Source organism: Crotalus tigris, unplaced genomic scaffold (assembly GCF_016545835.1).
Source record: "Crotalus tigris isolate CLP2741 ecotype Arizona unplaced genomic scaffold, ASM1654583v1 scf7180000019533.121983, whole genome shotgun sequence".
Classification (NCBI taxonomy): Eukaryota; Metazoa; Chordata; class Lepidosauria; order Squamata; family Viperidae; genus Crotalus; species Crotalus tigris.
This window is the reverse complement of record NW_024097584.1, coordinates 77,449-92,966: the sequence shown is the minus strand read 5'-3', so window position 1 is coordinate 92,966 and position 15,518 is coordinate 77,449. Positions and strand designations below refer to the sequence as shown.

Below are 15,518 nucleotides of genomic sequence, written 5' to 3'. Positions count from 1 at the left end.
TTAAGAAAATAGCTGAAGAAAACTGCTTCCAGTTCAATCAGTAAATGAAATTAAGAGGAGAACGTAATCATCTGCACTCAATTTTATCCAAGACCCCCAAGATTAACAAGCAACTCAAATGATATAAAATGTTATTATTGCAAGGCTCAAAGCACCTCTGATTACAAGGATTATAAAACAACTACTTAAAACCAACTGACATTACTTTAATAGCCTTATGAGTTGCATTTTTGAATGCAGAAGATGCATGGATTTAGAATGCATGGCAAAGGCAGATTTTCTAATCTTTTGATTATGCCCTAGAGAACTGATATAAGTGGCAGTTCAAAAATCACTGTTCACAATAGAGGAGACATATTCCACCATTGCTCTACTACTACCATTGCTTAGTAGTAGAGTATGTATTTTGTATACAGTTAATTGTGGTTTAATTTTTCAATATTTCCAATAAGAAGGCTCCAATCAGTATTACAGCTATGGAAATTCTGGGAGTTGAAGTCCATAAATCTTAAAATTGCCAAATTTGAGAAACATTTGTTTAAATTAATGGTCAAAACTTCTCCTGTTCCTTCTTCAAGAAATGGGTGCATTCAAATAATAAGATAAAATCTTATCCTTTTCTTTGAAGGCATTTACATTCATATGTTAAAACACAACCCCAAGAGTTATTTCAATAATCTCATTATTGTTTATGATCCCTAACTTCAATGGACAAAAACATTTGAGAAAAATTATATTAACATACAATGAGAAGATAATTGTTTATTCTGTCCCAAACTTCTTAGGGTCTCAAAAAGTCACCTCATACATTGGTGCTTGTTTGGAGAATGACTGTCAGATCAAGTATCAGAAAATTATCTACCAAATGTTATTTGATCTAACTGAATGCTGTTAACAGCTCTCTACTTACTATAAGCATTGATACCAGACATTTAATAATGCTGCACCTAGCCCATTATAATTGTGAAAGGTCAAATAATATTGAGCTCAGATGAGTAAAAGATGGTAGAAGAATAATTGCTGCAATGTGGAAAAGGATGTAAAATTGTACATCTGCAATGGCATCATCATTTGTGATAAACAGTGCTACTATTGGCAGCATGTTGGATGGAATATTACTTTACTTTGATGTAACTCTAGGGATGACCTCAAGGGTTAAATAATCCTAATTCAATCTTGGATCTCCCACATGAACAATATGTACTCTACCAATAACTCTATTTCTGTCTTCACTATTGAGACTATATCAGAGAAAATCAGGTTCAGGTATAAAATGAAATGTACAATAATATATATTATTATAATGTAACAAGATTAAATGAGTTCAAGAGAAAAAGAAATGTTCTCTACAAACATAGTGGTTCATGCAAACAAAAAATATATCTGTTGGGAATAAGACATTATTCGGGCCTAGTAAATGATTCAGACGAGATGCCTAACACAGAGAGAATCACACACAAAATGCTTCGTTTCAAATCATCTTTTTTCCAGATATATGGAGCTGCTTTGAAAGCTTCTCCCAAATGCTTCTCATGTGTGAGCAAACATATCCACTTCATTAAAATACCTGTGCTTACACAGCAACGGAAAGATAATCATGATAAGTTTCCAAAACAGCTATGCAAAGCTGAAAAAAGATACTGATGGCTCCAAAAAGAAGTGTTTCGTATCCATGCCCACATGTTGCAAAAACAATTTCTGAAGTTCTTGCAAAACCCATGTTATGATTCTCTTTCACTGGAAAATTTTCCAGCATAGTAGGTGGTGGGAACGGAGTGATAGGTGCCTCTCATATTGTGTTTTATATGACTTACAATTAATCTTAACAAGTATTTCAGCACCAGACCATGGGACCATTTTGAAGTAATATTTAAATACACTGAAGAGTACTTGTCTCCTTTATGTTGTAATATGGTTTTCTCCGACTTTCAATTAGAACAGTTTTACACATGAAATCTTCACCTAAATGTTTATTTAATGTTAAAAAACATCTGAGCCTTAGAATTTCTATCAACATGCAGCTATCTCAACAGAACAATTCACCAAAGGTGGTTTTTTAATTGTAGTAAAGCAAGGAGATGAGCCCTCCTATAACTACACGCACAGAGTATGCTTTTTTTTATCATGCCTAGATATTAGCGCACTGTCAAATTTGTATTCCTGTAGAACAGTCCCATTTCAGGATGCCACTCCATGCAAATATTAACATACATTTCAAACAGACTGTAAGCATCTAAAAAATATTGCACAAGAATAGGAAATGCATCTAGGAAACAAGTTGTGTTTGTCAGGAGAACATTATGTCAGGCCAGTTTCCATCATATCTAATTTCTCTTTACCTGCTTCATAGTTTGATAGTGGCGTATTTGTCTGAAATGGTGTAGGGTTTCCTGCCTGAGCAGGAGATTGGACTCAATGACTTCCAAGGTCCCTTCCAACTTTATTATTATTATTATTATTATTATTATTATTATTATTATTATTATTATTATATCATATTTCAATTCTAGGAAACCATTTGATAGGACTTGGTAAAATATGGCAAAATTAGGGATGCATTGTAGTTTTTTTAGGTCAACCAAACTTCTATGGGGAAGAGAAGGGAAGGGAAAGGAAGGGAAGGGGTGCAGAGGGGAGGGGTGGGCGGGTGGGAAGAGGTATGGAAAGGGAAAGGAAAAGGATGATATTTACCAAGCACATCTGTAGCATTAATAACTCCCAGTTCAACAGGAGTTGCTGCTTTCAGTGTACACGTAGATGGTGTCTGAAGAAGAACACTTGTTTCTCCAAAGGATTGGTTTTGATATAACTGGCCAATGAAAACTGGTCTCATTTGCTTAACCTGTTTAAAAATATAAACCCAAGTAATTTTTTTGTTGGCTCATGTCTAAGAATGGAAAGGATTTGGAAGATGGTTAGGGATCATTTACAAAATATGCATGTAAACTGCAGACACAATCTACCATTACAATGTTCAGATTAATGGTATTTCATATGTACCTCAATAAAATCCAAGTTACATTCAGAACATGAAAGGTTGTGATTAGGAGCATGAGTTTATTGCCTTCTCTAAAATCATACACAGATATATGCCTACTTGTATGTGTAGACATCCAATTTTGATTTATGTGCAAGCCTAAAAATCAACAGAATAATAGAGTTGGAACGGACCTTAGAGGTCTTCTGGTCAAACTTCCTGCTCAATCAAGAAATCCTATAAAATTTTAGACAGATGGTTGTCCAATATTTTCTTTAAAACTACCAGTGTTAGAACCCTTACAACTTCTCAAGGCAGTTGTTCCATTGATTAATTGTGCTCACTGTCAGAAAATTTCTCCTCAGGTTCTCTCCTTGATTAGTTTCCATCTATTGCTTCTGTCCTTCCTTCAGGTATTTTAGAGAATAGGTTGACCCCCCTCTTCTTTCTGGTAGCTCTTTAGATCTTGGAACACTGCTATCATGTCATCCCCAGTCCTTCTTTTCATTAGACATACCCAATTCTTGCAAACATTCTTCATATGTTTTAGTCTCCAGTTTCCTCATCCTCTCTCTTTGTGCTCTTCTCTGCACTCTTTTCTAGAGTCTTGACATCATTTTTGGTTGTGGTGACCAAACTGGATGCAATATTCCAAGTGTTGTTTTACCAAGGCATTATAAAGTGGTACTAACACTTGATGTGATCTTGATTCTATCCCTGTATTAATGCAGCCTAGGACTGCATTGGCTTTTTTGGCAGCTGCCAAAATTTGAAATGATATCAGAATGGAAAAATGAGCAAGGAGAATTAAAGACTTCTATCTTGTTCATTTTTATCCATACAGTTACAGTCCATGCAGTATTCTCTTCATATTGAAGAATTCAAGCTTTTTTCCTTGGCACATATAAATATATCAGAGCTTGAACTAAACTATTGCTGAGAATTGGGAAACTGTATGCACCTCCCTTCTCTCTGTCCTTGATTAAGCACCTTAATTCTGAAATACTGGAAGGCAAGGTCTGGATTGAATAGATTTTTGAGAGATGCACAATTTATTTTACAGATAATGATAAACCAAGCTGATTGTATTGTGCTTAGTAAGGTAAAGCTTGAGCTCCATATGTTTAGCACAGTCTAATGTTCACATAATCACCAGACAGTGATCCAAAAATCCATTAGATAGATAAAGTCAAAGAACATATTAAAATATCTATCTAATGGATTTAGATAGATCACCAGGCACAACTGGTAGTACAATTTTTATTCTCTCAGCAAAATAATAATATTATATATCTGGGCTTTATTCTGTGAGAAGTAACATCACGACTACATTAGCACCTTGTTTCTGAATATTTTTCATCAGAGGCAGTGAAATGTAGTTTCATGCTTTTAAGCAGTATTCTAAAAATGTTTTTTCATAATGCTAAATGTCCATGTGTGAGAGATCTGTATCACTCAGAGCTATATTGAACTTGGTTTATACAAATTACTATTTCAGCAAGGTGTTAGTTGTTTCTTCTTTAAGATTTTCATTTTTAAATATGTAACACCTATACTGTTCAATTCATAATTTCACAATACCCTCACATTTTCTTATTCATAAAAAGCTCCCTACTGAAAAGCTTATTCATAATTTCCTTAATCCAATCTGGTCAAAAGAAAAATTTCCTAGAAGAAAATATTTGCTCTTACCATTTTTCCCAAAGATCGCTTTACAAGAGCTGGAATTATTCGGTAAGCATTGCAGTGTCCAGTCTTAATGAATCCTACATATTTGCTTATTTCACCTTCTTTCATAAACACTGCAACAATAATAACAATAAATAACTTCTCTGTATGCATCTCTCTCTCTCTCTCTCTCTCTCTCTCTCTCTCTCTCTCTCTCTCTCTCTCTCTCCTGTGTGTGTGGTGAGGTTTGCCACTCCATAATTTGAAACAAGTGAATGGAACAGACAGAATGTATTATGTTTCCAAGCTCATGATAACATGTGCATATGGAATGATGTGAATACTTCCAAAGTGAAATAAGGGTGAAGTGTATAAAATTGCCCCTAGTCCTAGACTACTGTTATTTCCTCCATTTCTATACTATTGATAGGAACATACTGCAAATTCTTCAGTATGTCTGGAATGCATTCTATATACAGTTACTTAGCATACACGTTTGGTATTTAGTGTTGGATATATCTTTCCCATTTATGAAATTGTTGCTTTAGTGGTACAGCACAGAGGAGAGAATCACTCAGGGCTGCCCATGCAAAATAGCCAGATTTTTATTACCAGTGGTTCTAGAAAGTTCTGTGCCTTTTCATACAGATAAATATAGTCACTGTATATAATTAATGTAATATAGGTAATGTAAATTCTTGCCTGTTGCTCATGTATCTCTCTCCCTGCTATTGCCTTTTATTCTGTTTTGCCAGTTAAATGTGTTTCTTATTGTTTGATTATATTTAATAACAACTAATGTTTCATTCCAGGGGCAGAACATTTGAGAAAGACTGAAATATTATTATCTCCTCTGAACCAAGCTGATTTGGTAGTACCAAGAGTAGGCCTTAAAATTCTCCAGAATAAATCTTCTGGAAGGAAAAGTGGTTTCTGGTTTCAGGGCCAGGCCAAAATCAAAACACTCCACTTTGTCCTTTGCTCTTTGTATAACCGTGGCTAAATCAAGTAGGAGGAAAGGATTGCTTTTTGACACAAAAATGATTTAATGAAATTATTGTGTGAAATAAATCATACATTTCCTATAATGAAAACAGGGAGACAAGCACTATACTGTTCATTACAGAGGTCTACATGGAAACTAAGGGGAAGAAGCCATAGAACATTAGACAGACTGAACAGCTGTGAGGAACACGGGCTCCATGGAACAGGAGTAGTGTAAAGTCATTGTAGACTTTTATTTGATGTACACATATAAGAGCAAAGCTCTATTGAAGTCAGAGAAGCCATGAATCTGATTTTTCTATACCAGCTGGATTGCTCAGCTTGAGTTGGCACCTAACGTTTTTCCATGGCTGGAAAAAAATAGCAATAATAAATGCAGATGCTTTCCAAATGTACTGTTGCTGTTATATGCTCCTTTGTGACTTTTCATTGATGCAAAATGGCTAGGAACTAAAAACCACTCATTATTTAACACGTATTTTTTAGCAACTGACAATAAAACACTGACAATACTGTAAATGCTAAGGTGACATTGAGGCTCTAATAGATTTCTTTTTGTAAGAAATAACTTCATGCAGGGATTCTATATTGAAATAACACCATGACTTTCATATAATAGTATAATGCATTCAAATGTTGATGTTACTCTTTAGTAATAAACATTTTGAGGAACACATTCTTCCCATCTGATAATTATACAAAGAACAGTGTGTTTGCTGTGTGTTATTGAGTTTAACCAAAATCATATTTTTCAGCTATTATTTATTCTCTTTTACATTGAAGCAGAATTGGAAAGGGGAATGGGGACTGGGAAAGATCTATCTTTCATTTGACAACAAAAGAATTATCTGTCACTAGTTCCAGTATACTGTGTGTGTGTGTGTGTGTGTGTGTGTATATATATGTTTTCTGAGGTTTTCGCGGGTGTTTGTATGTAGGTCTTTGGTTGTTCAGGTTTTCTCCCGCGTAAAATTGGAAGTGTCTTGGCGACGTTTCGACGAAGTCCCATTCGTCATCTTCAGGCTGGTGTTTTCAGCTTCGTGCTGTGAGCAGCAATGTGTGGTCTTAGCTGTTTCTTCCTTTTAACTGCCAGTGGGGGTATGAACTGATTGGGTGGGAGCTTGGCTATGTTCTGATTGGGTGGAGGTGTGTTCTGAATGGTTAGGGGCTTGGCTGTGCTCTGATTGGCTGGGGGAGTGTTCTGTTTGGTTGTGCTCAGGTTAGTCTGAGTTGCAGAGGGGTTTGAGATTTTGGGCTGCCTTGCTATTTTTTGGCTTCGCGTTCGTGGTCGTGCTTTCTCTTCATGGAGGGTGTCAGTTTGCTCCATGTATGGATTGGAGGGGTTTAAAGTGGCTAATGATGCAGCTGTGGTCTGGCTTCTGGTTTGTGGTCGTGCCTCATCATCGGTGTGGCTTTGGGTTTGTTTTTTGCATGGCTGTGTGGTGGTGACATCCTGTGTGGTTTTTGTGAGTGTGGGTCTGGTATCATTTTTTGTGTTAGGGAGTCGTTTGTCAATAAGGGCGGGTTTCCAAATGGATGGTAGGCGGGAGGTATCATCTCGCTTGTTCATGCTGTGTGGGCGTTTTTCTATCTCGATGGCTTCTCTGATTATTCTGTTATTAAAATGTTCACTTTTGGCAATGGTTCCGGTATTTCATGTCCTGTGGCTTTAGGTGTTGGACCAGGGAAGATGTTGGTTCCTCTTTTTTGACTGAGTTCTTATGTTCTTCAATGCGTGCACTTATTCTTCTGTTGGTTTGTCCGATGTATGCGGTGGGACAAGTGGTGCATGGGATTTCGTATACTCCTTGATTTTCTAATTCAATTTTATCTTTGGCGTTTCTAAGGATAGTGGATATTTTTCTGTTTGTGCAGAATGCTGTTTTGAACACAACATCAAAACAGCATTCTGCACAAACAGAAAAATATCCACTATCTGTGGAAAATATCCACTATATTACAGTACTGAGCAGTACTGTAATATAGTTAAGGCTAAGAACCAAGGGAGTGTTCCTACTATTGCCTTCTCTCAGTGTCAAGGTGTGCTGGAGTCATACATGATGATGATGATTTATGATGATGATGATGGTAGTGATGGTAGTGGTGGTGGTGATGATCTCTGTCGATTTCTTTGAATGCAAGAAGCTCTAGAAGACCTAAGGTTTTTGGTGGTAACTAGGAGGCAGCATGATCAAAACTGACTTTGGCTATTGGCCTTCAGTAAGCTCACAGGAGACCATTCAGATATAATACAAAGGTTCCTTTGTGATTATCAGGTTATTAATGTAGCTCAGGAGTATTTGTATAATACGAATTCTGATAATGTAGAAGATTATCAGGTGGGGACTAGGCTCAAAAGTCATTTGTTTGTTTATTTACTAACCAAAATATATGGCTACCTATTTCTGGAAGGTGAACAACAATCAGATAAGACAACAAATAAAACAAAAATATAAAATGTATAATCCATATTAAGAAACCTCATAAAAGCTAGAAATGCAAACTCTAGGCAAGAGAGGATAAAAATGGCCATCTCATCAGTGGAGCCATCTGTACAAGTCTTCATTTGCCTGAGAGGCCCAAGGAGCCTGAGAACATAGGCAGGTTTAGCAAAAAGGATGGGGCCAATCTAAATTTTGGAGGAAGAATATTCTATAAGGCAAGCCCCGTGGCAGGAAAGATACATCTCGTAGGACCCCCCCCCCAAAAAAAAATTAAAGTCCCTAACCGTTAGTAGTTGCATTATATCTACTTTGCAAGATCTGATATTATGATTTGCTTTGTCAAGATTTCCTAAGTCTTAGCTTCAGTTGCATGTTTTCATACAACCTGACTGACTGACTGACTGACTGACTGACTGACTGACTGACTGACTGATTATGTGCCATCATGGTCAATTCTTAGAAAATATATAGATTTTCCGCATGACAATCTGTTCCCAAAAGCAGTCTTGATGAAAAGACTGAAGATTTTCATGGTGAAGAGGGAGGAGGAGAACCAAGTACCATGTTTAATTGTGTACCAAAAGAACATATAGTGCAGAGAAATGCATCAATGAGCAGATAAGTTTTGTTTTTAAAAATCTACAGCATTTTACAGATATTCAAAGCTGAGTTTTTACAATTCAGACTTGATGAGTCAGATATTCAACAATCAGCTTAATCAATTACATTTTCCAGAAGCTTCTCTGGATGTTATTTGAATTGTCTTTATAGATATTTTAAAATTAAAATAAAAAACTACTGAGAATTTATTTAAATACAATTTTACATTCAGTCCCCTGTATATGCCATATTATTGTAGACAGTATTTCTTGTAAGGCAGTTAAGTCAATAAATAAAACAAATAAAAATCACTGAGCCTTGTCTTAATGAAAATATTATATTTTGAGGAGAGCCACATGAAAACTATTACGAAAGAAAATTATTCATTTTCTTTATGAAATATGTTGCAAATATTGTTACTGTGCTCTATATTACAATGTATTCTGTTCATTGTGTGTAGGAAATTTTCATTGCAACCATTAATGAAATACAATGGCATTGTAGAATATTTAAAAAAGGCATGAATGAAAAGAAAATCTGTAGCAATATAAAGGGCACAAGAATTAATATTTACAAAAATAATAGCTAATTTTTCTAACCAAAACATCATACTACATTCTAAATTACCACAATCTATTGAAATGAAATGCAATCCTCACTCCAACCCCCACACAAAAGTAACTCACTAGACTTTTGAGAACTTTTCAAAATAATTTATGGTAACAATAGCGATCAGCATATACTATTTGACTCAATTTTAAATAAGCTGGCTCATTTTTTGGTGGGAAAAACTTCACATGTCTATTTATTTTGCGGGAATAAAATTAACACAGCAAATCATACCAGGGTAATTTAATAGTTTGAGATGCTACATCAGTCATTGTGAGCCTTGAGTTTTCTTCCTAATTTCCTAATTTCATATCAGCTTGTCCTAGCAAAAGTTATCATCATCAAAGCCCAATATGGCTCCAGGCTTTATTTTCCAAGAGACTACCATTTTCAGCATTAATTGTAACAAGAATGAATAGAGTCAATTCACTTCAAGTTCCATGCTTTTATGATTACCATATGATACTGTTAATCTTCCCAGGTAAACCAGAAGAAACATGAGCTGGATGAGCTAATTCTACATTATAAGGCTACATTAATGGAATCTTGCAAGTCTGAAGGTACAAATCTCCCACCATCAGTTTTAACTTTCTGATCCATTATGGCAGGTCATTTCTATATATTTTTTTCCCAACAGTTAAGCTACTGGAGGTTTCCACTTCTCTTATCTGATTGTTTTCTAGATAGCATCTCTTCCCATTACCCTTCAAGGTCATTTTCACATATATTACACACAGTGCTTTGGAAGTAGGTTTTGTTAGTAGTAATCCCCAGAGTTTGGAATTCCCATCCTATTGAGATTTGATCAGTTTCTCTCCTCCTGGGCTTTAGGAAAGACTCACTTCTTTCATTGAAGGAGGAGGGGATGCTTCAACTGGAAGTAGAACTGCAAGCACACAATTATATCATTGGTTGCATTTTTAAAAAATGAATAAATTTTGAATTTTTTTCTTTTTCATTAATGTATTATTTTTATTGGATGGAGAGAATCTAGAGACTTTGGTGCTTGGATAGGGTATAAATAGGATAGTAGTAGATAGACGATAGATAGATAGATAGATAGATAGATAGATAGATAGATAGATAGATAGATAGATAGATAGACAGAGTTTTAAAGATTCTCTTTTGATAATAATAATAATAATAATAATAATAATAATAATAATATTGCAAAAGGCGGCCTTACTAGGAACTGCTTCCATCCTGTGACGATATCTGTAATACCATCAAACATCCATATCTGCCTATCCCAGGTCCTGGGTAAGGACTCGATAGGTAGACAAAATGCAAAATCCAGTCTGAACATCTGGCTGACTGTGCGATGATCAATAATAATAATAATAATAATAATAATAATAATAATAATAATAAGAAGAAGAAGAAGAAGACGAAGAAGAAGAAGAAGAAGAAGAAGAAGAAGAAGAAGAAGAAGAAGAAGAAGAAGAAGAAGAAGAAGAAGAAGAAGAAGAAGAAGAAGAAGAAGAAGAAGAAGAAGAAGAAGAAGAAGAAGAAGAAGAAGAAGAAGAAGAAGCACCTGCAACATAACACCCCAGACTTAACAATTGTCGAGAAGAAAGACAAAAAGTCTGGATAGTGGACGTGGCAGTGCCTGGAGATAGCAGAATAGAAGAGAAAGAACTGGAGAAGATAACAAAATACAAAGACCTACAAATAGAAATAGAAAGACTGTGGCAAAAGCAAGCAAGGGTAGTACCAATAGTCATAGGCTCCTTGGGTGCAATCCCAAAACAACTGGAGCACACTTGAACACCATTGGCATTGACAAATTCGCTATTAGTCAATTGCAAAAGGCAGCCTTACTAGGAACTGCTTCCATCCTGCAACGATATCTGTAATACCATCAAACATCCGCATCTGCCTATCCCAGGTCCTGGGTAAGGACTCGATAGGTAGACAAAATGCAAAATCCAGTCTGAAGATCTGGCTGACTGTGCGATGATCCATAATAATAATAATAATAATAAAGTTGGAAGGGACCTTGGAGGTCATCTAGTCCAACCCCCTGCTCAGAAAGGAAACTCTCTACCATTTCAGACACTTAGCATTATTCATCTTTTAGCCATGCAATAAATCATGCTGTATTAATTACACTTTATATGACATGAGGTCCTTTAAGAATCAGCTCCAAGCAACTAACTTTCATTAGTGTAAACCTGGTTCCTGGGAGATTTACAATAAAGCAGCTCTCCCAATTAAGCAGAGTGAAGTAAAGTCATATTTTACAGTTATGCAGCAATGTTTCATCTCAAAACATTTTTGCAAATTAAAGATACATAATACTCAATGCCTTTGTGGAAGTATTTTCATACAAAAGCAAGAAAAGGGAAGATGGGGATAAAACTATAGCAATATGACAGAAACCTGTTGCTAAATATCACAGGATGGATTTGTAAATTGCTAAATGAGACCATAAATTCTGTGCTATGTGAATTTAGTAGAAAAAATATTTAATAATATTTTTTTAGATATTTTTTCTTATTTTTTTTCCAAAACAATCTACTATAAATACAAAACACCAGGGCTGAATATATTTCAAAAGTTCATTGTTAGATCAGTATTAACAGTGTATTCAGAACACATATTATGTTCTAGATTCTTTAAATCCACCTTTTCTGGCATTGATTTTTCAAATATTCTTGATCTACTGATTTCATAATCCTAGATATCTGGACTTGATAATAATGACTCTCTATACTATGTTTGAAGGATCAAGAACAGGTTTATATCATTTTTGTTGCATCTGTTTTGGCTTTAGTATAAGTGAGACTTTACTGTTATATTTGAATTGATATAACAGAGATTTACCTATATACTTGCAACTTATAAAGCAGTCTGCAAACAATGTTTAAATAATATTTGCAGCTCCAGTTGTAAGAAAAAAGGAAATCTGTTTGCAGATTCAGAACTGTTAGTAAGAATTATTGAAAAATGGAATATAACTTGCAGTGGTCCATCTCATTGTTCCTGTCAAATGCAGCTACATTCATCTATGAGATATTAATTTCAGATCTATAGTCATTATTGCATTAATCAGTAACATTTCCTGCCAATCATTTAGGTTTTCAGTCACCAAAGCAGCATGGTCTGCAGGCAAAAATACATAAACGCTAATGTCCTACTTCCAAGAACACCTTTAACATCACCACAAACAGTTGTTATATATTTAACTGAAAACCTATCAAGGGATAATATCAACCAGTCTTATACCCTGTTCAGTATTGAACTATTCATTAAACATACTTTTTTTTTCATGGATGAATTATTTCCATCTTGTACCTCTTTCATCAAATTGGCAACCCCATAGTTGTGCAACACATTCCGTAATTTAAATCTATTCACCTTATGTGGTTTGTCTCATTAACAAATGTACAATCAACTTTTCTTTTAATGCTCATAGATGTAATGTTTAATTTATTACAGAATAATAAGATCCAATTCATATTACTAAGAAAGGTGGTAAATTCCTACTAAAAAATTAGAAATAAGGCTGACATGTGAAAATAAAGACCAGATGTGATTAAACCTATATGTACTAATCCTTTTCCAGATTCAAAATAAATGTTCCTTTCCTTATGAGAAAGTTTTTTCCACAAAATTCACGGAGAAAGGCAACATTTCAGCCTTTGGTAATTTGAGATCAGATCCATCTTATTTTATATAACTATTTAATAACTTTGATTAAATAGTTTAATAACTATTAACGTCAACGCTACTAACATCAGATGTTCTTGCTTTGACAGCAGATGGAAATGTAGCCATCTTTTCTCTTTCACTTTTAGAGTTAGATGATGCTGGTGGGGGGATGTGGATGAGAGTCCAGTTAGTCATAACAACAATAACTCAGCTGTGGGAATCAAGGTTATTGCTCCCAGAGCTGATAAAGATTTGGGGGGCTGGAGAGCTGGGGAGAAAGCTGGTGCTTCAAGCTAATTGGGGAATGTGATTTATGACTGTTAATTAGAGGAGAGAATTGTGCTTTGCTACTTTGTGGGGGGGAGATTCAGATTTTGGCTTTAACTATGTAGTGCCAATGCTTTGTTTCTTGAATAAAAGATTCTTTAAGATAACAATGCCTCGAAGTTCTTTTAAAGCATTTCATCTGTCAGAACCATGACAATTACATTTATATACTGGACAGCATACAACATACAATCACAATATAAAATAAGAAAATTAAAAAATTCAGCATTGAGAATTAAAACATTAAAAATTTACAAAGAACTAGATAAAAAGAGATATCATTTTAAAATGCTATGAAATTCATCAGACATTAATTTCCAATAGTTATTTGAACAAGGACTTGATTATCTTTAACAAATCTGCGTTCCAGAAGTCAATGGAAGCAATTGAAAATTACAATTTCAATAAGATCAGCCAAAGGAGTAATTATCTAAATTATTTGAACAACAAAAGTATTATATGGAATTTAGCATTAAAAAAAATCTCTTTATCAGCTAACACTGTTAAGTATTGGGAAACACACTGTGAGACAATTAGATAATCAAGTTGAACAACACTCATGGAAAAAAAATGGATTATAAGCATTTTTAAATTATTAATTAAAAGGTTTTTTCACTTTTTTCTTTCACTCTAGATTATTGAGTAGATACTTAGAATCTTTCTTCAATCATATGAAAATGCCATATTTTATTCAGGCATATATATACACAAACACAGAGAGAGAGATTGCTAAAGTTACAGATGATCGCTATTAAAAGGGCAATTTTTTCCAGTTCCTTCCATTTCTCCATAATCAATTCAAGAAAGCAGTAAAAAAGTGTTATTTCAGTCTACATTTTCCATTCCCAACTCATTACTGATTGCGTGTGAAAAATTACATAATCAATTTATTTTCATGTAACTTATAACAATCACAAGAAACAAGAATTGGATTCTGGGTTATATATTTGATAGCAAACCAACAATAATAGGCATGTGCAGTTGTTTAAATATGAACTGGGACAGGCTGATTTGTCCAGTTTTCTACTTTCTGGAAATTATCCCAAGGGTACTTTTTGAAGAGGCAACTGGACTTTCTGTTTTTCTTTGAAAATGTTTCAATTCCCATCCAAGAAGCTTCTTCAGCTTTGCCAGAGCTGAAGAATCTTCTTGGATCAGAAGCAAAATGTCTTCAAAGAAAAACAGAAAGTCCAGTTGCCTCTTCAAAAAGCATCTTTGGGACAATCATGACGCGAATGACTAAGAATCTACATAGACATCCTGGAAATTAATTAATCCCAGAGAGGTCTTGTGGGAGAAATCTTAGATTCATGGAGAATTGAATACACTAGTCTGAAAAAGAAATTAAATTTAGTTTTTTTGCAAGAGCTCTTCCATCTAATTGAAGTATATCCCATTCATTTTTTTTTTTTTTTTTAAATGCAGCCCCATGTACATCATTTTAAAGGTTCCTGTTTAGGTCATGACATTGATATGGATATCAATATGGATGTTGATATGCATATTAAATTATACTCACCATAGTCTGTTGGAAACTTCCTCCATTTTAACTGAGCAGTTAACTTAAATATAAATATCATCGGCCAGTTTTGGTAAAATGAAGACCCACGGATTACTGCTTCTTTGGCCTGCTGTTCATGTTTTGCTATTTCCTGAAAGACAGTTTCAGTTTTAGATTGGATAAATGTGAAGAATAGACAGGAAGGATTCACAGAAGGAATCAAGTATGGGATTTACATTTAATAAGAGTTCTAGTCAGCATAATTTTTATGACATTATATATTAATATATTGATTAGAATGAAATTATTTAAATTGAGTTGAATTAGAAAAGTAGCTGACACTGTATTTAGATACATCCATTGATTATTGGATAACATAAGCCAGTCTTTCCAATGATTGACTGAAACATATAAACAGATAGAATCCTGCCATCCTTCAAATGCATTAGATTACAAGTCCCAAAATCCCCATCAAACTACTTAGAAGTCTGGAAGTTGACGTTCACGTGAATAGTTATTCAACAGCATTTTAATGGTCATAATACTTATGTAGTACTTGGACTCAGAATAATGCAATGGCATAGCTGAGATGAATGTTGGTTTCATATAGAAGCACGGGAGGGAGAAATAAATTGTAACTGGTTTGATTTTTCCAGGTCCACATCCAAACAGAGAGATACACAATGTTAATCAAATGGCAATTACTCTAATTTAGTACAAATGTACTTGTAGA

General features: G+C 34.6%; 1 protein-coding gene across 1 annotated transcript in view; it reads right to left on the bottom strand.

The window, feature by feature from the left end:
- CNBD1 (cyclic nucleotide binding domain containing 1) overlaps positions 1-15,518 on the bottom strand; it is a gene marked incomplete at its 5' end in the record, with an annotated part of 117,141 nt that overhangs the window by 28,109 nt on the left and 73,514 nt on the right. Inside the window, 3 exons of the mRNA XM_039363105.1 lie at positions 2,692-2,842; positions 4,670-4,779; positions 14,804-14,936. Coding sequence (XP_039219039.1) covers positions 2,692-2,842; positions 4,670-4,779; positions 14,804-14,936 — 394 coding nt within the window. The remainder of the gene's footprint in view (positions 1-2,691; positions 2,843-4,669; positions 4,780-14,803; positions 14,937-15,518) is intronic.